This window comes from Bufo gargarizans, chromosome 1, assembly GCF_014858855.1.
Source record: "Bufo gargarizans isolate SCDJY-AF-19 chromosome 1, ASM1485885v1, whole genome shotgun sequence".
Classification (NCBI taxonomy): Eukaryota; Metazoa; Chordata; class Amphibia; order Anura; family Bufonidae; genus Bufo; species Bufo gargarizans.
The window spans coordinates 541,007,779-541,034,759 of record NC_058080.1 but is presented as its reverse complement, the minus strand read 5'-3'; the positions used below and the strand labels follow the sequence as shown (position 1 = coordinate 541,034,759).

General features: G+C 44.8%; 1 protein-coding gene across 1 annotated transcript in view; it reads left to right on the top strand.

Annotated features, from left to right (window-relative positions):
- Nucleotides 1-14,353: 14,353 nt before the first annotated feature.
- LOC122924438 (solute carrier family 2, facilitated glucose transporter member 9-like) overlaps nt 14,354-26,981 on the top strand; it is an 89,590-nt gene continuing 76,962 nt past the window's right edge. Inside the window, exon 1 of the mRNA XM_044275535.1 lies at nt 14,354-14,392. Coding sequence (XP_044131470.1) covers nt 14,369-14,392 — 24 coding nt within the window. The 5' untranslated portion in view covers nt 14,354-14,368. The remainder of the gene's footprint in view (nt 14,393-26,981) is intronic.

The following is a 26,981-nucleotide window of genomic DNA, read 5'->3' as shown; positions in this document are numbered from 1 at the left end:
TTTTTTCAGCCCGTTAGAAAGCTGTTTATTAGATTTTTCATCCTAGCATTTGAAGATCCATCTTTTTATTTTCCCACTTACTTTATTAGTGCCACAATGTGGGGGTACATATCTTTTATGGATTAGCCTTTATTTTTATTTATTTTTAGGGGGGGAGAGACAGTAAATCTGAAATAGTTTTTCATCTTTCTAATGATATGTACTGTGCAGTATAAATAACTATATAACTCGTGGCAATACGAGATATGTCTACTTTATTTCACAGTTTACCAATTTTGCTCTGCAAAAGCATCCTTTATGGAAAAAAGGTAATTTTTGTGCATATCTTTTTCATTTGTCCACCAATACTACCTAATGACGGCTTTTTGATTCCTCTGGTATCACTGCCGTATTGTGATAAGTCAGGTTACATGAGCACAACAGCAAACCCAAGCCGCAGTGAATGGATGTTACATGGACGCCTGAGTCTGCCAGAGCAGGATTCACTCTTACAGGGCGGGTCTCTGCTCTTGCTGATGGAAAATCACTTATGCTCAAAAAGGGCATGTACAGAGATTGTTCCATTCCATTGTTTCTAATAGGTAAGTGACATTTTGTTTTGTTTTGTTTTTACACTATTTCCTGCTCACGCTCAAAGTTCTTATAATTCTGCAGAATTTAGTTCCTTATATTACCATTGGAAATTAACCAGATTTTTACGAAAATTTCACAATAATCATAGCAACATAAAAAATGATGTTTGTTACTAAATTGATCACTACGCTATAGTTGGCATTGCTATGTGTATTTAGTAAACTTTATGTAGTGTAAAAATTGAGGACTACTTTTTGATTAGGGTTGCCACTTTTCACAAAAAATAGCCAGGTGAAGGCCTCATGCGCACTACCGTATTTAGCATCTGTGTCCAATCTGCAGTTTTTACAGATTGAACGTTCTTTCCATTCATTTCTATGGGGGTCCACAAAAAAAAAAAAAAAAAGGCAGCACACTGATGTCATCTGTGTGCTGTCCATAGCCATGTGGCTGTTCTGCAAATGATCTGTGGTTTGCAGACTGCAATATGAATGTGACCTTGTGCGTGAGACCTTATACAGGTTATAAAAGCTGAATAAATGGTGGGCTTAACAATACCATGTTTGTTAAAAAACAAATTACTCTCCTTGCTGTGACACATACTGAATCGAGCACCATTGCTACAATAGTAATGGCATATAGACCCAAACACTGCAAACAGAGGCTTTCCAGTTGTGGCTGAGACTTTCCATGCTGCAGCAGGGAAAACCTCTCTAGTGCGATGAATGGGCCTGAATGCCGCTGCGATTTTTATTGATTTATTTTAGCAGTGGCACTCAGTTCAGCACTGTATATGTCAAAGGGAAGGAAATCTTTTTTTTTTGTATGTATGTATTGTTACACTAGCTTCACATTTGCAGTTTGCAGGCTGTTGGAGATCACCGTATATGGCATAGTTAGATAATGCTGTGAACTGCCAGCATGTGCAACTTTTTGTCTGACTGAAAGCCAGCATTTCTGCCAGAAAGCAGCCAGATGCCGGTGGGATACCATGAAATTGAATAGGGATCCAATGACGCGTCTGCCTTTTCTTGACAGCGACTCCACTTGTGAGCAGCCCCTCTCTGCTTCCGGGTGTGGGGAGAACTGATCTGGGCACACCACTAAGCCTGTCCCTGCTCTCCACACGTTACACACTAGAGCAGAGCCAGTACTTAACTTTCAGGCAGCTCCCACGCTCCACTCTTGCTGTCGCTGCCTTGTGATGTCATGCCTGCTGGTGCTGCCCTAATCTTTAAAGTGATCAGCGCTCGAAATAGCTTTTCCTGTGGCGGTTGGCTGTTGCACATACAGTTTAAAGTTCTGCTGCTGTCTTAGCCGCCTGTCAGGGGGCTTGGTGGGTCTCCCTGACACACGGGGGCCCTACTGGTTATATGATCTCCAGCAAGAGGGGGTGGTGCACAGAAATACAGTGACAGCGCTTGCTTGCGCAGAGAAGAGGACAGAAAAACTCCTTACTGATTAGCTCAGGGGCCCAGCGAGGGATTCACTGGCTCCCCGGTGGGCTAGTCCGAGCCTGAACAGGCGTGTCCTAGGGTACGACTAGCACTTTTTGGCACACCATGAACACAGTTCACTTCAGTCAAATGTGGTGCGAGTGGTTGCAACTTGCTTTCAGGCAAGTCCTGCAAAACATAAACAACACAAAAATAAAATCCTCGGCTGTCTAGCCACCAACTAGCAAGAGCTGAGCCTACTGCACAGCATCCCAAACAAAACATACAGCAGTTGTATTACAGCAGTTTGTCCTAGTAGCAGAGAGACATCATCCTCTGCATTCTCTGAGCTTATGAATTCATATCTCCACTCTGCTGGTGATTAGCTAGAATCACTCCAAATACCTGGAGTGTCTAAATCGGAGTAGGCACACATCCAGCTTTCCTACTCTCTGACTGTTCCTACCATGAATAATGCATAATTCACACAATGTTTGGTCAGTGATTTCCATGAGTGGCTGTGAGCCAGTCTTCTACACTCTACAGAAACTGCCCTCACCAAAGTGACAAATGACAGCTACTGTAATTGCAATGGTAACTGTTCTCTGCTTATTCTTTTGGATCTCTCTACAGCATTTGACACTGTAGACCACTATATCCTACTCACAATGTTCCTTAAGGACACTGTTCTCTTTTTTCCCCTATATCTTTGGCTGCGCCTTCGGTGTATCATTCGCTGGTTCTACTTCCTCTACTCATCAACTTGTTGTTGGGGTTCCTCAGGGTTCAGTCCTACGTCTCTTTTCTATTTATACAGCCCCTATTGGACAGACTATCAGTAGATTTGGTCTACAGTACCATCTGTATGCTGATGACACATAACTATACACTTCATTTTGAATCACCCCTGCTGTACTACAGAACACCAATGACTGTCCACTGTCTCTAACATCATGTCCTCTCTACCTAAAATTGAATCTATCAAAAACTGAACTTCTTGTATTTTTATCTACTAACCTACCTAAACCTAAAATCTCCCTCTCAGTGTGTGGCACTATTACCTACTACCTAGGCAGGATGTCCCATGTCTCTGTGTTATGTTTGACACTGATCTTTTCCACTCACGCTCTTTATTCAATTGCTTGACCGCTCATGCTGCCTGCACCTGAAAAACATCTCTACAATCCACCCCTTTCTTACTGTGGAAGCAACTAAAACTCTCATTGTCTCCCTGATCCATTCTCAGTATCCACCACACCCCATGCCCTCAGAAGCACTACAAATATTGGCTGGTGACTGGCTCATGCAGCTTTATATCTATGCCTCTATTTATTCAGATGGCTGGACCATTGTTCAAAACAAGCACGTTTTACCTTAGTAACATCGTTTATAAGGCTGAAAAAAGACATCTGTCCATCCAGTTCAGTCGGTTATCCTGCAAGCTGATCCAGAGGAAAGCAAAAAAAACAAACAAACTGTGAGGTAGAAGTCAATTTTCCTCACTTTAGGAGAAAAAATTCCTTCCCAACTCCAATCAGGCAATCAGAATAACTCCCTGGATCAACCACCCCTCTCTAGTAGCTATAGCCTGTAATATTATTACACTCCAGAAATACATCCAGGCCCCTCTTGAACTCTTTTAGTGAATTCACCATCACCACCTCCTCAGGCAGAGCGTTCCATAGTCTCACTGCTCTTACCGTAAAGAATCCTCTTCTGTGTTTGTGTACAAAGCTGCTTTCCTCCAGACACAGAGGATGTCTCCTCATCACAGTGACAGTCCTGGGGATAAATAGATGATAGGAGAGATCTCTGTACTGACCCCTGATATATTTATACATAGTTATTAGAGCTCCCCTGAGTCGTCTTTTTTCTAAAGTGAATAACCCTAATTTTGATAATCTTTCTGGGTACTGTAGTCCCCCCATTCCAGTTATTACTTTAGTTACCCTCCTCTGAACCCTATCCAGCTCTGCTATGTCTGCCTTGTTCACAGGAGCCCAGAACTGTACACTGCACTCCATGTGTGGTCTGACTAGTGATTTAGTGGCAGGACTATGTTCTCATCACGGGCATCTATTTCCCTTTTGATGCAACCAATTATCTTATTGGCCTTGGCAGCAGCTGCCTGACACTGGTTTCTACAGCTTACATAGTTTGCTGTTCACTAAAATTCCTAGGTCCTTTTCCATGTCAGTGTTAACCAGTGTTTTACCATTTAGTATGTACGGGTGACTTGCATTATTTCTTCCCATGTGCATAACCTTACATTTGTCAGTGTTAAACCTCATCTGCCACTTATCTGCCCAAGCCTCCAATCTATCCAGATCCATCTGTAGCAGTATACTGTCCTCTTCCGTGTGAATTACTTTACACAGTTTAGTGTCATGTGCAAAAATTGATGCTTTACTGTGCAAGCCTTCTACAAGATCATGAATAAATATATTGAAGAGAATGGGGCCCAAAACTGACCCCTGTGGTAACCCACTGGTTACAGTGACCCAATCTGAGTGTGTACTCTTAATAACCACCCTCTGTTTTCTATCACTGAGCAAGTTACTTACCCACATACAGACATTTTCTCCTAGTCCAAGCATTCTCATTTTATATACTAACCTTTTAAGTGGTACAGTTTCAAATGCTCTGTTTTTGGACGCTTTTTTGATATTGGCACCACATTTGCTATGCGCCAATCCTGTGGAACACCCCCTGTCAGTATAGAGTCCATAAATATCAGAATTAAGGGTCTGGCTATGACATTACTTAATTCTCTTAGGACACAGGGGTGTATGCCATCTGGTCCCAGCGATTTGTCTATTTTAATCTTTGTAAGACGCCGCTATACTTCTTTCTGGGTCAGACAGGGCACTTTTAATGGGGAATTTACTTTTACATTCTGCATTTCATATGATAGTTTATTTTCTTCAGTGAACACAGTGGAGAAAAAAATATTTCATACTTTTGCTTTCTCTTCATCGCTCTCTGCCACTCCCCCCTCATTACTCTGTAAAGGGCCGACACCTTCAGATTGATAGTTTTTACCATTTATATAATTGAAGAAAATTTAAAAGTTAGTTTTACTCTCTTTGGCAAGTAATCTCTCTGTCTCTAGTTTGGCTGCTTTTATTTGTTTTTTACATATCCTTATGGTTTTTCAATGCTTCCTCGCTACCCTCCTGTTTTAGTGATTTAAATGATTTCTTTTTGTCATTTATTGATTTCTTTACATTTCTATTTATCCACATTGTTTTTTTCTTGTTCCTTAACCTTTTATTCCCATAGAGTATGTACCGCTCACAATTCGATTTTAGGATGCTTTTTTTTGTGGCTGTATTTTTATTTTTGAGGACTTTTTCCCAGTTAGTTAGGCCTATGACCTCTCTTAGTTAGCTGAATTTAGATTTTTTGAAGTTTGGTATTTTTTTTCTGCTTGAAGAAACACTCTTTTGAATGACAATTGGAAGGTTATTACTTTATGGTCACAATTTCCCAGGTGTCCCCCAACCTGCATATCTGTTGTTCTGTCAGGTCTATTGGTTAATACTAAGTCCAGTGTGGCCGTCCCTCTAGTCGGTCCTGAACCAGATGGGAGAGGTAATTGTCTTTGGTTATTGCCAAGAACCTGTTTCCTTTATGAGATGTATAGGTTTCAGTTTCCCGGTCTATATCTGGGTAGTTAAAGTCCCCCATAATAACAACCTCATTATGATTTTCCGCCTCGTCTATTTCGTTTAGTAGATTTTCTGTAGACTCAGGTATATTAGGTGGCTTATAATAAACTCCTATTAGTATTTTATTATAGTTTTTTCCTCCATGTATTTCTACCCACAGTGACTCCACATGTTCATGTCCCTAACTTATATCTTCCCGGGCTTTAGACAGGACTTTACATAAAGGCAGACCCTTCCCCTCTCTGGTTTTGACGATCCTTTCTAAACAGACTGTAACCCTGTATACATTAACCGCCCTGTCATAGTTAACATCCAGCCATGTCTCAGTTATTCCCACTATGTCATAGTCCTCCTCACACATCACTAATTCCAGTTTACCAGTTTTATTAGTCAGGCTTCTGGCATTAGTGTACATACAAAAATGAGGTTTATGTATATTTTTTACCCTACACCTTTCCTTATGAACCGTTCTAGTCCCTCCTTCCATTCCTCCCCCAGTTCCAATACCTTGCCCCAAGTCTCTATCTGCACTATCTTCCCCTCCTATAACATAAGTACCCTCACCCCCAGTCCCTAGTTTAAACAGTCCTCCAACCGTCTAGCCATCTTTTCCCCCAAAACAGCTGCCCCTTCCCCATTGAGGTGCAGCCCATCCCTACAATAGAGCCTGTAGCCGACAGATAAGTCAGCCCAGTTCTCTAGGAACCCAAACCCCTCCTTCCTACACCAGTTCTTGAGCCACTTGTTAAACTCCCTAATCTCCCACTCCCTTTCTTGTGTGGCTCCTGGTACAGGTAGTATTTCAGAAAACACTACCTTTGAGGTCCTTGCCCTAAGCTTGTGACCTAAATCCCTAAAGTCATTTTTAAGGACGCTCTACCTACCTCTAACTTTGTCATTGGTTCTAATATGGACCATGACTGCTGAATCTTCTCCAGCCCCTCCCAGTAATCTGTCAACCCGATCTGCGATGTGTCGAACTCGAGCGCCAGGAAGACACACCATTCAATGATCCCGGTCTTTGTGACAGATCGCCCTATCTGTACCCCATAGTTGTCTCCCCTATCCCCTCATAGATTGTCATGGGAACGTCCATGACTATAATACAGAGGGAATGGCAATGACAGGGAATGGCAATCATGCCGAACCCCGTCATTTGAACTCTCTGATGGTGTGGTCAACAGCGATCGCGTCATCTGATAGAGGGATGTGGCTCCCTCTGCCTTCTGATCGGAGCCACTGCATTGAAATCATGGGGCTCCAATTGGTTACCATGACAGCCTGGGAGCTGCTGAAGCATGAGGCACAGCTCAGTGTGGAAAACATCAGAATGCCATTCACCCTAATAGATTAGGGTGAATGGCACAAGGGATGAAAGGATCCCAGGTTCTAGCCCTCTAAGGGAGGTAAAAGTAATTGTGAAAGAAAAGAAACATCTTATAGTCTGAATGCTAATGACCGCTTCTATTATGGAAGCGGTTATTAGCATGCAGTAGGCATGGGGAGGTGAGGGCAGCACTGCGGTGGATGTACTCAACTCCCATGGTCTTCTTCCGGGACCCATTGTGGTGTCCCGACTGCACACGGCGGCAGGACGTAGTACGCGTAGGTGTGCGCTATGATCTGACACAGTGCGCGTCAGGTCACAGTACACAGCGGGACCCGGAAGAAGCAGTGCGGTGAGTCCTGGATATGTTGTGTTCGGAGCAAGCGAGTTAAGTTTAATTTTTTCTTTTTTAAACATCTGATCTGAGCGTTGGGGGTGCAATCTGAGGCTGAGTGGGGCTCTAGGGTCCAATCAGAGGCTGATAGGATCTGATTGGGGGTCTGATTTGAGTCTGATGCGGGCTGATCTAAGGCTGATGGGAGCTGCGGGGTCCAATCTGAGTCTGATGGGGCTGGGGGTCTAATGAGGGCTGATCTGAGGCTGATGGGGCTCCATCTGGGTCTGATTGGAGCTGGGGGGTCAGATCTGAGGCTGATTGGGCATCTGATCTGAGTCTCATGGGGGCTGGGGGGTCTGATGGGTGGCTGATCTGAAGCTAATGGAGGCTGGGGGGTCTGATCTGAGGCTGATGGAGGCTGGGGGGTCTAATGGGAGGCTGATCTGAGGCTAATGGAGGCTGGGGGTCTGATGGGAGGCTGAGTGGATCCAATCTGAGGCTGATTGGTGGTCTAATCTCTGAGTCTGATGGGACTGGGGGGGCAATGGGGGGCTGATCCGAGGCTAATGGAGGCTGGGGGGGTCTGCTCTGAGGCAAATGGAGGCTAGGGAAGACTTATGGGAGGCTGATGGGGCCTAATCTGAGGCTGATGGAGATAAAGGGGTCCTATACCTATTCCATCCAGTGACATCTCCTCTGATGTAGATGTTCTCTTTCTTCATCTTCTCCATTAATGGGGTTGTCAGTATTTTACTATTAATGACCTATCCTCAAGGTCATCAATATCAGATTAGTGAGGGTCTGACTACAATAGGTTGATGTAATTATCACAGGCAGGAGAATACATAGTTTTAAACAATGTCTTCTGTCCTGGATACAACCGAGGAGTAATTCAATTATCTCTCTGGACAAAGGGAAATCGCTAATACACACGTGAGGACAATAGGACAGACATCACTATTCAAATATACAATGTCCCAACCATTACAGTAAATATAGACATTTAACATATCCCCAGATGGCTTGGATCTGAGCGCTCAATATATCCAAACAGCGCTCAGATGCCATAAACACAGCCAAATCGCCATGGGGTTTAAGTTTAGCATGGGCTGATCAGAGGGCCCATAATCCTGGGGCAAGAGGCTGGCAACCAGGCTTCTCCAGCACCCAGTGGCAAGGTTGGTTTCGCCACATTTCTCCCCTTTTCCACACAAACAGGGTATCTGACCTTCTGCCGGTCAGTGCCCTTGTTAGTCCAGCAGCCCACCCACAAAACAGAAACAGCAGTACAGCCCACCCACAATAAATGGTTACTACACCTGAGCAAGGGATAAACCTGTTCATGTCCATGTGCCTCACCACGGCTGTGTGGGGGACTGGTAGACTGCCTTGGTGGGTTGCTGAGTGGGCAGAGACCAGTGGTACTCTGCCCTGGTGCCAGCGCTACCACGGAAGTAGCCTGGTTGGAGCTTTGTTGTTGGAGGGGGAGACTGACTGTCTCCCCTTTAGATACACAGCTCTGCTGTTGTAGGGAGAGGCCGACTGTCTCACCTTTAGATAAACCACCATGCTGCTGTGGGGGGAGACCGACTGTCTCCCCTTTGGCTAAATAGCCCTGTTGCTGGGGGACAGGACTGACTGTCCCTACCCCCTGTGCTGTGAGTGCAAAGACCACGGTCCCATCTGCACTGTTGTGGGGCTTAGTGTCTCCCCCTGGTGCGTTAAACTGCCGCTAGCGGATGGAGACTGGGCTCCCAATTCCCTGTAAATCACACGATCGATGGGGAATGGAGACCGTGCTCCCAATTCCCTGTAAAATATACTGCCGCTGGGGAGCAAGACCGACTGTCCCTACTCCCTGAAAATCCGGCTGCCGCTGGGGATCTGGGCCGACTGCCCTGCATCCCTGTAGGGCCGGTGGAGAGATCTCGGTCCCATCTCCACCTGCCATATGGGGTTTCCCCCCAGGACCAGTCTATGAGGTCCCCTACCTCTGTAGCTGGTACTGAAGCAGGGGATACTTCAGTCGGGTCTTCCCAGCTGAAGGGCTCTGGACCTGGGTCTGACACTCTGCTCTCTCGCTGAGCCCTCACTGGAGTGGAACAACTGCTGGTAGTCCTGTTCCAGCTCCATCTCCCGGGTCACCAGGTGGACCAGGTCTTGCTCAATTTTGTGAGTGTCGTCCCAGTCATACCTGCTCTCCTGCCACTCAAAGAGGTCCCTGAACCGGGCTTGTGTAGTGCTCCCAAACTCCAGCTCTGAAAAAGTCTCCCATAACTAGCCAGGACCATCAAACTCCTCTCCCTCTGGCTTGTCATGCTCAGCTGTCCTGGGTAGGTACTGTGCCCCATACCACCAGAGCGCCTGGTAGGCATCTTCCAGCCACAGCTCCTGCCATGCTAGGTGTTCCAATTCCTTTACCCATTCCTCCCGGGGCTGCTCTCCCAGGAAGGGCATCTGCAGGGCTACTCGCTTCTGCAACCACTGGTCTTCCGTGGGGAGTCTCTCGTCCCGCAGATACTCCACAATACCCAGTGCCTGGTACCAGAGGCCTTTTTGCGGGCTGTATCTCGGTCATCCATGACACCCTCATCGTACTCCACTGCTGTTTCCATTCTGCTATAGCCAGGGGCGCTGTACGGATACTAGCGTTGCCCTCAATATGTTCAAGGAACGTTGTCTCCGAGCTGCTCCTCCTCGCGCTAGGATGCCATCCCACTGCTTGCCCCCAATGTAACGGATCTCCTGGCACCCGACCGGGTACCTCCGTCGAATGATGCTCCTATTGCTTTCTGAGGACTCCAAGCACTCCACTTGACACCGTAAGAGCTGCAGACCCCATGAACAGCCGAAGCATGGTTGAGGTCTCATCGTCTCCTACCCACCCTGGACCTACAACAAGGCTCCAGGCTCCAGTGGGTGAACCTCTCCTAAATCCAGAGAGCAGGAACAGCTCTTACAAGAGCTAGTAGTTTTAGCCAGGGGAGTATACAGCGTATAGCAATCCCCATACACATGAGACGAGGCTCTATGTTGAATATAAAACAGGAACTCTTTGGTGAACACACAAGCATTGACTTATACACATTTTCCAACAAGGTTACCACCCCCGTGGACCTGGTTGGGAACTGAGGACATGACCTAGCAGCCAATCCTTTACAGCTTTACAGTTTAAACACTCCCATACAAAATCCCCCCCTCTGCCTGTGATCCAATTAACTTACACAATAGGTTGATGTAATTATCACAGGCAGGAAAATACATCGTTTTAAACAATGTCTTCTGTCCTGGAGACAACCGAGGAGTAATTCAATTATCTCTCAGGACAATGGGAAATCGCCAATACACACGTGGGGACAATAGCACAGACATCACTATTCAAATATACAATGTCCCAACCATTACAGTAAATATAGACATTTAACATGTCCCCAGATGGCTTGGATCTGAGTGCTCAATATATTCAAACAGCGCTCAGATGCCACAAACACAGTCAAATCGCCATGGGGTTTAAGTTTAGCATGGGCTGATGAGAGGGCCCATAATCCTGGGGCAAGAGGCTGGCAACCAGGCTTCTCGAGCACCCAGTGGCGAGGTTGGTTTCGCCACAGCAGCGCTCATACGAGCACTGCTTATTCTTCAAACAGCTAATCAGCGGGGGTGCCAGGAGTCGGAATCCCTCCAATCTAGTATTGATCTAGGTCATCAATAGTAAAAAGCAGACAACTCCTTTAAGACCTTTAAGGCTTTGCAGAGTTTGTCAGACAGACATCTTAAAATCATCCTTTTTCCATCATCCTTCCAACCCTGATGCCCCAACAGTGTAATTCTGCTGCCGTCTGCAATGTGCCTGTTGCATTTGCTTATAGGCCTGAGGCCTATGTGAATGGCGGAGTAGGGAACTGTTAGTTCCCATGCCCCAGTGCAGGAAGGCAATACAGTTAAATTGAGGAGGGCACAGACAGGTACTTAAGCACATGGCGCTTCAAACATTAATTAACACTGGGAGTGCCAGAATGCTTTACAGCTGCCCGGCGACCGTGATGACTTCAGTGGCCCACTGTGCATCAGCCCACCGGAATTTATGCTTGTGCGGTCTATGGTTATGAAAAAAAAAAATCTGCAATTGGCAAGATGATACAGCTCACTATTTTACCACAATTTCCATCTTTTCCTATCAGTGAATATAGGACACACAGAAATAGTGAGCAATAAAAAAGCAGTAAAACGCTGCACTGTGCACAAGCATCAGATGTTGAACTGTGCATTGCATCATTATTTCTGACAAATAGATATATTACATTTCAGAGACAAACTTTGGACTATGAAAATTGGAACTAGCAAGTTCTTGGAACTGGAAGATCTACAAACATATGTAATGCCAGAACTTACAGATACTGCAAAGTCATCCTAATTATAATACTGGGAATTCCTCCAGCATAAGACAATTACTCGCCATAATAAAGGTAATTACTGTATTTTTCAGACTATAAGACACACCTGACTGTAGAATGCACCAAAAAAATAAGAAAAAATATTTTCATATTAGTTTAGCATGTGACTTATGCTGTGTGTTAGTACAATTATGACAAAACCAAATATGTATAGTTTTTTTTTTGCATTCAAACAGCCATGCCTTTATTATTTTTCTGTCAATTGAACTGTGTGAGTTTTCTTTTTTTCTGTTGGATGAGTTGATGTTTTCATTGGTACAAATTTGGGATACATACTGTATGCTGTTTTGATAGACATTCCTCTCCATTGAAAGCCACTATCTCTTTTACTGCAATGTGTAACTAATAATACAGACATGGAGAGCGGCGCCCGGGGATCTCACTGCACTTACTATTATCCCTGGGCGCCGCTCCGTTCTCCTGCTATGCCCTCCAGTATCTCCGGTCACAAAGTTATGATAGGCGGAGTCTGCCCTTGTTCTGCTGTAGCGCTGGCCAATTGCAGAGCTCACAGCCTGGGAGAAAGTAACTTCCCAGGCTGTGAGCTCTGCGCTGCGATTGGCCAGTGCTAGAGCAGAACAAGGCAGACTCCGCCTACCATAACTTAGTGACTGAAATCTCTGCCTACTATAACTTAGTGGCCGGAGATACCGGAGGACATAACGGGAGAACGGAGCGGCGCCCAGGGATAATAGTAAGTGCAGTGAGATCCCCAGGCGCCGCTCTCCATGTCTGTATTCTTAGTTCACAGTGTCATAATCGGTGAAAGGTCCTCTTTAAAGCGGATATACTCACAAGCGCAGATGGGAGTCAGACACATCAAACCAGTATATTCATCTGAAATTCCTCCAAATATGGCTCTTCAGTTTCTGTCCTCTAGAGCATAAAACACTCCAATAGTGAAGAACCGCTGTTTACTTAAAAAAAATCCTTTTAATATACTCACAAGCGTAAGTTAGTATAAAACCGATAAAACAATTCACAACAATGTGCTCCTGCCCGACCCAGGTTTCGTTTCCAAGCTTCATCAAGGGCATTTATCATATTGTTAATAAGAAAATATGAACCATAAAAAATAAGATGTACACAAACTTTGTAATATACATGACTACAGTATTCTTTTTATCACAAACATCATCGATATGAATAGAACACCAATAAGCCATAACTTTAAAAGAGTTTTCAGGTAATAATTATACAACCCCAGTTCCAAAAAGGTTAGGACATTGGGTAAAATATAAATAAATGTAAATAAAAATAGAATGCAATGATTTGCAAATCTCATAGAACCAGTGGGTGGTTAGCACTAGTGCCTTGCGGTGCGGGGTTTCTAGGTTTGAATACGACCAAGGACTACATCTGCATGAAGTTTGTATGTTCTCCCTGTGTATGGCTCTTCAATTTCTGTCCTCTAGAGCATAAAACACTCCAATAGTGAAGAACCGCTGTTTACTTAAAAAAAATCCTTTTAATATACTCACAAGCGTAAGTTAGTATAAAACCGATAAAACAATTCACAGCAATGTGCTCCTGCCCGACCCAGGTTTCGTTTTCAAGCTTCATCAGGGGCATAAAAACATAAAAATGCATACTGACTTATGAACTGAGCCCACTTTACTCCTGGGACCTGCAGCAGTAAAATCTTTGTGGAGACGTGTGGGAGTTTTATTTTCTGTTTTATTGCTAGAGAAACGGGCTGCATATTTTATGGTAAAGACTGGCAATGGACATGAAAGGAGCAGTGTAAAGGGTATACTTTACTTATGTTTGTGGTAAACGTGTGGGTCATAGTGTCAATCAACGGCCAAATTAGGAACAGAGGAGAGATTAAATAAGCAAGTGCTCATCTTATCACTACTTTTCTGGAAAGAAAAAGACCCTCCTATATGTGACAATCAGAGAACAAGTATGATCTCTGATTGATGGAGCAGATGATACAATATGCAAAAGTTCATGTTACCCCTCCCCCTGGGGCCATGTACAGTTACACATCGAGAGGATGTCTATGCCTCTCCTGCAGGCTTCTGACATGAGAGTCAACTGAAGGGGGTTGTTTCCTCTTTCTCTATCTCAGGCTACATAGCAGCTAGAAATATGAGCCAGGTCTTGTTTTATAGCCATGGCCTTTAAAATGTGTAGGTCTTCAGTGCAAAAGATTTCAGTAAACTTGCCACTAAACAATGCAAGCAAAAAACAATGCAATGCAAGCATAGTACCCAATGTTCAGTCCCTGGATAATGAGCTGAGAGGTGCTGAAAGCTGCTTTAGCAGTCTACCTGAAAATAACATGTACATTAGGTAACATTTCAAAAGAAATAAATTTGTGGTCCTCTAATCAATGTTGCCACTTGGCACTGACCATGGCTTACAGTATGTGGTTACCTTTAAATGCATTTTCTTCTTCATATGTACAATATTGTCAGTAATTCACGTATCTGGCTTAGATGACCATTTATGAATCCAAATCAAACATTGATAACCCTTTGCACTGTTTTCTGAGTCCAGGAGTGAAGTTCTCAGCACAAAATTTTATTTATGTGACAAACATTTGTCATCTCATCATCTAAAGCATGGCTGGGTTTCTCTCACACCTGGTAAGTACACCTGTAACTAACCATAGAGCTATACTAAATGGATTTTTATATTATTAAAATGTGTCATAAAAAGTTTGTAAACTTAAAAGTTTTACGAAGCTTAAAATCTGCTTAGGTGCCTAGATTTCTGTACTGCTTATTTTATACTTTTAGTGAAAAGCAATGTATTTTTTCTGCATATCATTAATACAATTCTACAATGCAATAAATAACCCTTCAACTTAAATTTAATTGATCTAAAATAATTACTACTTTCTACAACTAAGTGGAAAGGACAACGAGCTTTGTGGGAAGGGGTGTGGCCTAAGATGTGCCAATTTGTGCCAAAATTGCTCTACACATTTGGTGTAAAATTCTGTCTCAAAGTCAAACAATAGTTGGTATAGAGTCAGAAAAAAGTGTTTCTCCCTGCACCACATGAATCATCCAGCCTGAGCCCCTGTAATAAATGTGGTGCAGGTCTGGACAGCCTGTCTAAGTTAGGGTTCATTCAGACATCCGTAGAATGGGTCCTGATTCGTTCTGCAATTATGCATGAAGTTCCGGTCCGCTGCTGTGCAAAAAAATAGAGCATGTCCTATTCTTGTCCGCAGCTGCGGACAAGAATAGGAATCCTCTATTAAATGCCGGCGATGTGCGGCGTCAGTGTTTTGCGGTCCACAATATGCGGATCGCAAAACACTACGGACATCTGAATGGACCCTTAATGCCATATATATAGGATGAGCAAATCTGGGCCTGTGTATGTTTGTACATTTCCTCCTGTTTTGTGGGAGGATTAAAAAAGGGTTAATTAAACTACAGTTTGTATATTTTTTTATCATATTGTTAATAAAAAAATATGAACCATAAAAAATAAGATGTACACAAACTTTGTAATATACATGACTACAGTATTATTTTTATCACAAACATCATCGATATGAATAGAACACCAATAAGCCATAACTTTAAAAGAGTTTTCAGGTAATAATTATACAACCCCAGTTCCAAAAAGGTTAGGACACTGGGTAAAATATAAATAAATGTAAATAAAAATAGAATGCAATGATTTGCAAATCTCATAGAACCAGTGGGTGGTTAGCACTAGTGCCTTGCGGTGCGGGGTTTCTAGGTTTGAATACGACCAAGGACTACATCTGCATGAAGTTTGTATGTTCTCCCTGTGTTTGTGTGGGTTTCTTCTGGGTTCTCCAGATTTCTCCCACACCAAAGACATACTGATAGGGACCTTAGAATGTGAGCTGCATTGGAGACAGCAAACAATGATGACGTATGTAAAGCATTGCAGATTATGTCAGCGCTATATACAAGTGAGTAGAATATCATATGTTGAAAGTGAGACATTTAGCTATTTCATGAAAAAATGAACTCCTTTAGAACTTTATGGCAACAACACACTTCAAAGTTGGGGACAGGGCATGTCTACCATAGTGTAGCATCCCCTCTTCTTGTAAGAGTCTGTGAAGTGAGGAAACCAATTGCTGGAGTTTTGGGAGTGGAATGTTGTCCCAGTCTTGTCTGATGTAGGATTCGAGCCGTTCACCAATCCTGGGTCTTCATCTGGTGGTGCTGCTTCCTCTGTGTGAACCAGCTATCACGTGATCATCACGTGTCTCTAGAATAGTAGAGCTGCAGGCAGACCCTGATCTCCTCTGCATGTGTACAACGTTCCCACAGAAATAAAGATTTAAAGTAAAAATACCTACGCCAACAAAAAAGGTCATCATTATTGCCCCATTTATGTAAAATTCTACATATTATATAATATTATATATGCAAACTGACATATTATATAACGACCAACAAAAAGTCGGGAACTCAAATTAATAATTTATTTCAGTTAGTTTGCATATTTAAAGAATAAGGAGCTATAGATTGGAAAAAATGACTTAAAAAAAAAAAGAAAAATGATTTTGGTAGTCAAATAAAAAAGTTGTAACAATTAAACTACCACAAAAAGTGTCAGGTCATTAAGGTCTTTTCAGTCCTGGTCATTAAAGGGGTTGTGCAAGAGTTAAAAAGACCTCAGAGACATCCATCAACCGGATGTTGATGCTAGAGCATCACGGAGCTGCAGAGATTGTCGGGGATCAATGGAACCGGAATCCAGCGAGTGTATAAGGAAAAAGACCAAGTGAACATACAGACAGCTGTCAGCAATGTGAAACATCTTAGACTACTTTCACACTTGCGTTTCTTGGTCCACTTGTGAGATCCGTCTCAGGGCTCTCCCAAGCGGCCCAAAACGGATCAGTTCAGCCCCAGTGCATTCTGAATAGATAAGGATCCGTTTTGAATGCATCAGTTTGGCTCCTTTCTGCCTCCATTCCGCTCTGCAAGCAGCGTTTTGGTGTCTGCCTGACGATGCGGAGCCAAAAGGATCCGTCCGACTTACAATGTAAGTCAATAGGGACGGATCCGTTTTCACTGACACAATATGGTGCAATTGAAAATGGATCCGTCCCCCATTGACTCTCAATGTAAGTCAAGACGGATCCGTTTTGACTTAGACTTTTTTTTTAAAGAATAATGCAAACGGATCCGTTCTGAACGGATGCAAGCGTTTGCATTATCGGTGTGGATCCGTCTGTGTAGATACAAGACGGATCCGCACCGAACGCAGGTGTGAAAGAAGCCTAGGGCCACTTTCACATGGTAAGGCCTCTTTCCCACGGGCGTGTGCCCCCCGTGGTCATGCCGCAATACACGAGCACAGTCTGTGGGGCAGCCGCATCGGATCGCGGACCCATTCACTTGAATGGGTCCGCGATCCAGCCGTTCCGCAAAAAGATAGGACATGTTCTATCTTTTTGCGGAACGGAAGTATGGGACGAAACCCCACAGAAGCACTCCGTAGTGCTTCCGTAGGGTTCCGTCCCGTGGTTCCGTTCCTCACCATTCCGCATCTCCGGATTTGCGGACCCATTGAAGTGAATGGGTCAGCATCCGTGATGCGGAATGCCCACAGAATGCCACCTGTGTATTGCGGATCCGCAAATGCGGTCCCAAATACGGCAACGGGGCGCACACGCCCGTGGGAAAGAGGCCTTAGTGTTTGGTTGGTGTTTGATCAGTGATTTCCATCAGAGATTGTGAGCCAAAACCAGTAGTGAAGTCTACACAGAGATAGTGTTGTTAGTTGTTTCACATTGCTGTGCTTTCAGTTGGTCTATTAAGCTATACACTTTCTGGTTGTTATCTTGCTACTGCTGACTGTCTGGGCTTCTAACCCTTTGAGGTTTTTTTAGGTTATTTTATTCAAAGTTATATTTTGTATTGGTAGATATTGTTGATAGAGTGAATCAACTTAGGCTACTTTCACACTAGCGTTCAGAGCGGATCCGTTCTGAACGGATCCGCTCATATAATGCAGACGGTGGCTCCGTTCAGAACGGATCCGTCTGCATTATGTTGTATAAAATTTTCTAAGTGTGAAAGTAGCCTGAGCGGATCCGTCCAGACTTTTACATTGAAAGTCAATGGTGGACGGATCCGTTTGAAGATTGAGCCATAGTGTGTCATCTTCAAACGGATCCGTCCCCATTGACTTACATTGTAAGTCTGGACGGATCCGCACGCCTCCGCACGGCCAGGCGGACACCCGAACGCTGCTAGCAGCGTTCAGGTGTCCGCCTGCTGAGCGGAGCGGAGGCTGAAAGCCGCCAGACTGATGCATTCTGAGCGGATCCGCGTCCACTCAGAATGCATTAGGGCTGGACTGAAGCGTTCGGGTCCGCTTGTGAGCCCCTTCAAACGGAGCTCACAAGCGGACAGCCGAACGCTAATGTGAAAGTAGCCTTAATGCTTGCCTTCCGTTATTTGTTTTGCTACCATAAAGGTTATACTCACACCTCTCTGGGTCCTTTTTTGGAGTTTTATTTTAGTACTTAGATGAATGAAGTATGAATTTTTGTGTTTGATGTGCCCATATATGACCAGAACACTCATCAATAGTGACACATTTGCTTGTCCTCCCAACTTTTTCTGCACCAGTGGCATAACTTGTGCAACAGGCAAGAGTGTAGCTAGAGGGGGCTGGTAGAGCATATTCTCTAGGTTCTAGGTCTCAAGAGCAGCATCAACAAACCACTCTGCCTTGGCCAGGGTATTAACTAAGGCAGCAAACTGCAACTGCCTCAGTGAAAGGTATGCCTTGCTACTTCTCTTAGTTAAATACAACAGATCAATACTAATGTGCAAAAAAAAAAAAAGAAACGGTCCAACAAAAAAAAAACACTTTAGAACAAGTCAGTTAAATGTAACAACTGTTGAGAAGTTACTTATCTTTACTTAAAGGGATTCTGTCACCTCCCCTAAGACAAAAAAACGATTTTAAAGCAGCCATGCAGCACAGCTTACCTGGATTAGGCTGTGCTCTTTTATCTTGAAATCCGTCCAGCAGTTACTGCAAAAAACGACTTTGATTGATAAGGAAATGTGTCCTGAAGGTGCCCAGAGGGGCGTTTTTTTCTTCTTAGAGAGCCCAGTACCGCCCCTCTTTCAGTGCCCAGCCCGCCTTCCTTGTACTGTCTAACCGTCGCCCCCAGCCTGCCACAGCCTCTCCTCCCTCTCCTCCCCCTCCCTCACGCCGAACGAACTCTCGCACAGGCGCAGTACCCACTGAGGGCTGCGCCTGTGCGATCAGCAGGAGACTGAGGGCAGGAGCTTCATCCTCGTCACTGGGCATGCGCCGAGCCCAGTGACGTCCGATGCTCGCTCTTCCCTGCTGACTGAGGAAGGCGGGCTGGGCACTGAAAGAGGGGCGGTACTGGGCTCTCTAAGAAGAAAAAAACGCCCCTCTGGGCACCTTCAGGACACATTTCCTTATCAATCAAAGTCGTTTTTTGCAGTAACTGCTGGACGGATTTCAAGATAAAAGAGCATAGCCTAATCCAGGTAAGCTGTGCTTCATGGCTGCTTTTAAAATCGTTTTTTTGGCTTAGGGGAGGTGACAGAATCCCTTTAAGGTAAATTCAACTAGCACAGATCATGTGTGCACTGATGTGAAATACTGGCTGGAACCTGTGGCTCCAGGAACTCTCCCCTCTCTTTCCAGCATCTGGTGCAGTACCCCAGAAGATGACTGCAAAGAGTTAATTGCTGCAAAAAGGTCAGGAGATTAAGGCTGGGTTCACACCTGAGCGTTTTACAGCGCGTTCCTACACGCTGTAAAACGCTCAACAAGGAGAAACCAATGCTTCCCTATGGGAATGGTTCTCACCTGGGCGTTTTACAGCGCGTACGAACGCGCTGTAAAACGCCCGACGCTCAAAAAAGTACATGAGCGACTTTGGGGCGTTTTGACGCGCGTTTGTGGCCATAGGACACTGTAGTCAATCACACAAACGCGCGTCAAACGCGCGTTTACTATTACAAAAAACGCGCATAAATATGCGCGACAAAAACGCGCGTAAAACGCGCGTTTGCGCAACGCTCAGGTGTGAACCCAGCCTAAAGATAAGGCTTCACACTAGCCATCAACTTATGGGACTGAGAAGTGATGTCTGCAAATAGACATAAATAATTTCCCTGCAGTTGTCCATAACTTAATTTATTGTTATTGAATTAAATGCTTTATTGTTAAAGCACTTATTGTATTTCTTTATGCACTAATGGCCATGTATGAGTAACATGTGCAGTAAGCCGGATTGGAATAATGCACTCTGACGCTATAATATGCAATGACTGGGTCAGGTGTAAATGATAGTTAATAGTTTTGTTTGTGACGCCAATTGCAGCGTGCGCAGGGTACAGTCTCAGGGCCCTTTAGGGTGTTGCAACTCGCGTACCAGGTTAGGAATGCCATAGTGGTGTAATGTCTCTGTGTGGTAGTAGCAATAGTGTCAACGGTGTCTCCTACCTTGGTACGGCTGGACTCCTGAATCCGGGCTCACTTGCAATAAAATGAATGTGTTGCTAGTAGGAGTAATTGAGGGATTTGCAGCAATAATTGAGATCCAGACTTGGAATATAGTTCAAACTGTTCTTTACTTGATGCATATTTCATCCAATGAGATACAGGAATAGTCTGAAGTCCCAGCAGGTATTGGCAATGTATGGCAGGAATATATCTCTTCTGATTCTATCATGTGCCTGGAGCTCTTTGCAGGATAAGTCGTCTGCTTGTGGCTCTGTAATGTGGCAGGAATTTATATCTTCTGCGCTATCTGTCTTCTGCTGTATTGGGGACTGACTAGCATAGGAGTAATTTGGCTTCTCCTGGTTTCTGGACGGTACTCACAGTTGTGCTCACAGGGTATGGTTCTTCCTGGTATACTAGAGGTGGCGGCTTGCTTTCCACCAGCTGAGGCTGAAGGCTCAGACTGGGAATGATGATCTTTTGTCTCAGCCGAGACAAGAGACTGGCTTGGATCCCTAGAACTGGGAGCTCCTACAAGCACAGCCTTCCCCTAGCCGGGGTGGCTGGCACACTGGCTCTAACTTCCTTCTCTCCCCATGAGGCAGGATATGGGCGAGCCCACTCTGCTAAACCACCTCCGGACCGCCTAACGCAGATCTGCGGTCCGGAGGTGGCAGCTGTGCGCTCAACGACGCATATACGCGTCATCTCGCGAGACGGGAGATTTCCTGGCACAGGCGCGCGCGTTCACAGGAACGGAAGGTAAGAGAGTGGATCTCCAGCCTGCCAGCGGCGATCGTTCGCTGGCAGGCTGGAGATGTGATTTTTAACCCCTAACAGGTATATTAGACGCTGTTTTGATAACAGCGTCTAATATACATGCTACCTGGTCCTCTGGTGGTCCCTTTTGTTTGGATCGACCACCAGAGGACACAGGTAGCTGTGTAAAGTAGCACCAAACACCACTACACTACACACCCCCCTGTCACTTATTAACCCCTTATGAACCCCTGATCACTTCATATACACTCCCTGATCACCCTCCCCCCCGTCATTGATCACCCCCCTGTCATTAATCACCCCCCTGTAAGGCTCCATTCAGACGTCCGTATGATTTTTACGGATCCACGGATACATGGATCGGATCCGCAAAACACATACGGATGTCTGAATGGAGCCTTACAGGGGGGTGATCAATGACAGGGGGGTGATCACCCCATATAGACTCCCTGATCACCCCCCTGTCATTGATCACCCCCTGTAAGGCTCCATTCAGACATTTTTTTTGGCCCAAATTAGCGGAAATTGTTGTTTGTTTTTTGTTTGTTTTATTTCTTACTAAGTCTCATAGTCCACTAACTTGTGTCAAAAAATAAAATCTCACATGAACTCACCATACCCCTCACGGAATCCAAATGCGTAACATTTTTTAGACATTTATATTCCAGACTTCTTCTCACGCTTTAGGGCCCCTAAAATGTCAGGGCAGTATAAATACCCCACATGTGACCCCATTTCGGAAAGAAGACACCCCAAGGTATTCCGTGAGGGGCATATGGAGTCCATGAAAAATTGACATTTTTGTCCCAAGTTAGCGGAAAGGGAGACTTTGTGAGAAAATACAAAAAAAAAAAATTTCCGCTAACTTGTGCCAAAAAAAAAAATTCGAGGAACTCGCCATGCCCCTCACGTAATACCTTGGGGTGTCTTCTTTCCAAAATGGGGTCACATGTGGGGTATTTATACTGCCCTGGCATTTTAGGGGCCCGAAAGCGTGAGAAGAAGTCTGGGATCCAAATGTCTAAAAATGCCCTCCTAAAAGGAATTTTGGCCGCTTTGCGCATCTAGGCTGCAAAAAAGTGTCACACATGTGGTATCGCCGTACTCAGGAGAAGTTGGGGAATGTGTTTTGGGGTGTCATTTTACATATACCCATGCTGGGTGAGATAAATATCTTGGTCAATTGCCAACTTTGTATAAAAAAATGGGAAAAGTTGTCTTTTGCCAAGATATTTCTCTCACCCAGCATGGGTATATGTAAAATGACACCCCAAAACACATTCCCCAACTTCTCCTGAGTACGGAGATACCAGATGTGACACTTTTTTTGCAGCCTAGGTGGGCAAAGGGGCACACATTCCAAAGTGCACCTTTCGGATTTCACCGGTCATTTTTTACAGATTTTGATTGCAAACTTCTTCTCACGCATCTGGGCCCCTAGAATGTCAGGGCAGTATAACTACCCAAGGTATTTTGTGATGGGCATAGTGAGTTCATGGAAGTTTTTATTTTTTGTCACAAGTTAGTGGAATATGAGACTTTGTAAGAAAAAAAAAATCATCATTTTCCGCTAACTTGTGACAAAAAATAAAAAAGTTCTATGAACTCACTATGCCCATCAGTGAATACCTTAGGGTGTCTACTTTCCGAAATGGGGTCATTTGTGGGGGTTTTCTACTGTCTGGGCATTGTAGAACCTCAGGAAACATGACAGGTGCTCAAAGTCAGAGCTGCTTCAAAAAGCGGAAATTCACATTTTTGTACCATAGTTTGTAAACGCTATAACTTTTACCCAAACCATTTTTTTTTTTACCCAAACATTGTAGAACAATAAATTTAGCGAAAGATGTATATATGGATGTCGTTTTTTTTGCAAAATTTTACAACTGAAAGTGAGAGGTCATTTTTTTGCAAAAAAATCGTTAAATTTTGATTAAGAACAAAAAAAGTAAAAATGTCAGCAGCAATGAAATACCACCAAATGAAAGCTCTATTAGTGAGAAGAAAAGGAGGTAAAATTAATTTGGGTGGTAAGTTGCATGACCGTGCAATAAACAGTGAAAGTAGTGTAGTGCAGAAGTGTAAAAAGTGGCCTGGTCATTAAGGGGGTTTCAGCTAGCGGGGTTGAAGTGGTTAAAGAGGGAGGGGACTAAACTGGAATGTACTATTCCAGTCTAGAAACACTAAACTGAACTGAGTCCCTGCTAAACATTGCTGCCACCTGCTGGTGAACATGAAAATTACAGCAAATTATATTTACAAGGCTTTCAATGCACATTAGTGAGGATGTTAGATAAAATCACACTAGATGACAGTACAAATACACTTAAGAGATTGTAGCGGGGTAAAAGAGTTTAGTAACATAATTCTGGGATGTTACATTCCCCCTTCGAGTTAAGCCTCCCTCGGCTTATGCTTAGGAGGGAGAGAAACCAGCTCTGGGGTACCCAATTAAGTACAAAGTGCTGCATGTATTACACATAAAGACATACAAAGACAAACATATAATGGCTATCCCAAGGTTCCTGCCTGCATGAGTAGGGTGTCCAATTCAGTTTCCCTCTATCGGTATAACCGGTGAACCAAATACTGCACTAAGCAAACATTACTGACTGACTTTGACGTGTTCTGGCCCTAAAACACCAAAGAAAGCATGGGGGTGTCTTTACTCCGTAATCCCACCATTATGTAATGGAATGCCTGCAAATGGAAGGGTGGCTTTGTCCTGTATTCCCTTCCCTGCACCAAAGTCTGAAAAATATGGCTTAAAGCACGATCACTAAGGTGACTAAAGGGTAGCTAAATGTGGCTCTAAGGCTTGAGGTACCATACCTTAGGCAAAGGCTGAGTCGGGGAGGTATTTAGCTTCTCCATACACTTCTGGCAATGTCACAGGAGGAGGGTAGTACAATCCCATGGAACTTCTGGAAGTAAAACACCTCAGGATGGGAGCAATCCTTAACATATAACAAACGGGAAGGAGGGGTCTCTGACTTCTAACCATTCCCGAAGCAGCGGGGTTACCCGTGTAGTTACTGGACCTGCCAGGACTTACCACTTGGTCCTACCTGGGTACCTAGGATATAACTCCAGATGTAGGCCATTAGTTTTAAGTATCCGTATAAAGGCAGTCCGTATAAAGGAATAAGAGCTGTAAAATAAGGCATACTTGAGTAAGTTGCAAGCTTTTAACGTTGCAATACACATTTTATTTTGATTTTTTTTTTATAAAAGTAGTGCAAATTCGGTTCTGTTGGCACACAATTCAATTCGTATCCTGTTGGCACACAGCTCGATCCTGTTCGTGACGCCACTTTAATGCAATGAGCCGGACCGTGGCTGCAGTTACACGGACACCAATTATGCAGTGGGTCAGGATATGGGTGTAATAGTCTATTGTTCGTGATGCCAAAATATGCAGTAAGCCGGATTGGAATAATGCACTCTGACACTATAATATGCAATGACTGGGTCAGGTGTAAATGATAGTTAATAGTTTTGTTCGTGATGCAAATTGCAGTGTGCGCAGGGTACAGTCTCAGGGCCCTTTAACCGCCTCCGGACCACCTAACGCAGGATCGCGGTCCGGAGGCCGCAGCTCCAGGCAGAGTCACGCAGTAATGCGTCATCTCGCGAGACGCGAGATGACGCGATTAGCCGGCCCGAACATGCGCATCGCGGGCCGGCAATAGTTAGAGGGGGGTCGGGTCATCAGCTTGCCAGCCAATGATCGTGGCTGGCAAGCTGATTTAAAAAAAAAACAATCAGAAGCCAGTTAACACATTATATTAGTAAATATAATGTGTTAAATGGCTTCCCTGCTCCTCTGCTGGTCCTTTTGGTCGGTTGGTCTCAGCAGAGGAGCAGGAATCACAGTGAGTAGCACCAAACACCACACACTTAGCCCCAGATCACCCCCCTGCACCCCAATTAACCCTTTGATCGCCCCTGTCAATCACCTAGTGAAAGGAAAAAAGTGATTAGTGTAAACTGTCACTTTTTTTTTCACTGGTATTGAATGTTAGGTTTTAGGATAGTTTAGGCCCCTTGGTTAGGCAGTTTAGCGATCGTTTAGCGCCCAGCCCACTGCACCGCAGTCGCTGATTAGCGTATCGCTAATCAGCATTTGTACTTTTATAGTATCTGTAAGTGATCAAAACTGATCAGTCAGATCTATAATAGTATTAGTGTCACCTTAGCTCGCCCTCCACCCAAAACGCAGTGTTTGCCCGATCAGGCCTTATCGGTCGCTTACATGTGCGTTCACCCACGCCCGCCCTGCCGCAGTGACCAAAAAAATATATTTTTTGATCACTGCACAATCACTTTACAAGCGCTGCGGCGATAAAAAAAAATCAGTTTTGATATTTTTTATCAACCGCAGCGGCCTCCGGTACTTCGCTAGCCTCCCATTTGTAAGACAGGCTTGCTTTTTTTTTCTTGGGTAGTCTCAGGGAATACCCCTAAATTTAGTAGCCCAAATGTCAAACAAGGGGTATTCTTCTGAAGAGGCCTACTGGCTTCTGACCCAGTCGGATGAGGAATGGGAACCCTCATCTGATGAATCTAGCGGGTCAGAATATGAACCTGTAGAAAGCAGTGGCAGTCTGACTCAAAGTTCGGACGAGGAGGTTGAGGTCCCTTATAGCACCAGGCGTACCCGGCCCCGTGTCGCTAGACCACAGGTTGCGCAGGATCCGCTTCAAGGGCAGCAGAGTGGGGCTGGCGCTGTCGGATTACGTGGTGAGGCATACACCAGCAGCGCAGCCCTCCCTGGACCTAGTACCAGCACTGCCGTACAACATGGTGAAGTGGCGAGCACCAGAAGGGCAGTTGAAGCTGGTACGATGGCACGTGCAATAGTTACCCCGTCGCAGCCACCGCACAGACAGGCCCGTAGACCCCCTTGAATCCCTGAGGTGCTGGCAAATCCTGATTGGCAGTCCCCAACTTCAGCCGCACCATTAGTTCCCCCTTTCACCGCCCAGTCTGGAGTTCGGGTTGAGACAGCTCAGATCTGGGATTTTTTTAGCTGTTCTTGACTGCGGAGCTCTTGGACATAGTCGTGGCAGAAACAAACTGTTATGCCACACAATTTATAACCGCCAACCCGGGAAGCTATTATGCCCAGCCTTTCCGGTGAAAACCAGTCCAAGTTTCCGAAATTAAAACTTTTCTGGGCCTTCTCCTCAACATTGGTCTAACCAAAAAGCATGAATTGCGGTCATATTGGTCCACGAACCCAATTCATCACATGTTCTCTGCTGCCATGTCCAGGGCATGATTTGAGGCCATCCTGCGTTTCCTGCACTTTAGCAACAACACCACCTCCCGTCCCAGAGGCCACCCAGCTTTTGACCGGCTCCACAAAATTTGGCCCCTCATAGACCACTTCAACCAGAAATTTTAAGATTTGTATACCCCAGAGCAAAACATCTGTGTAGATGAGTCCCTAATACATTTTACCAGGCGCCTTGGCTTCAAACAATACATCCCAAGCAAGCGCGCCCGGTATGGGGTCAAATTGTATAAGCTCTGTGAAAGGGCCACAGGCTATACCCACAAATTTCGGATCTATGAGGGAAAAGATCAGACCCTGGAGCCGGTCGGTTGCCCTGACTACCTGGGGAGCAGTGGGAAGACAGTCTGGGACTTGGGGTCACCCTTATTTGGCAAGGGGTACCATCTTTATGTGGACAATTTCTACACAAGTGTGGCCCTCTTCAGGCATTTGTTTCTAGAACAGATTGGCTCGTTACCACCCGTCTTGCAAGGGGGGAGAGGGCTGCCTTGTGTAACGAAGAACTGCTCGCGGTGAAATGGAGAGACAAGCGTGACGTTTACATGCTCTCCTCCATTCACGCAGACACGACAATCCAAATTGAGCGAGCAACCAGAGTCATTGAAAAGCCCCTCTCAGTCCACGACTATAACCTTCACATGGGA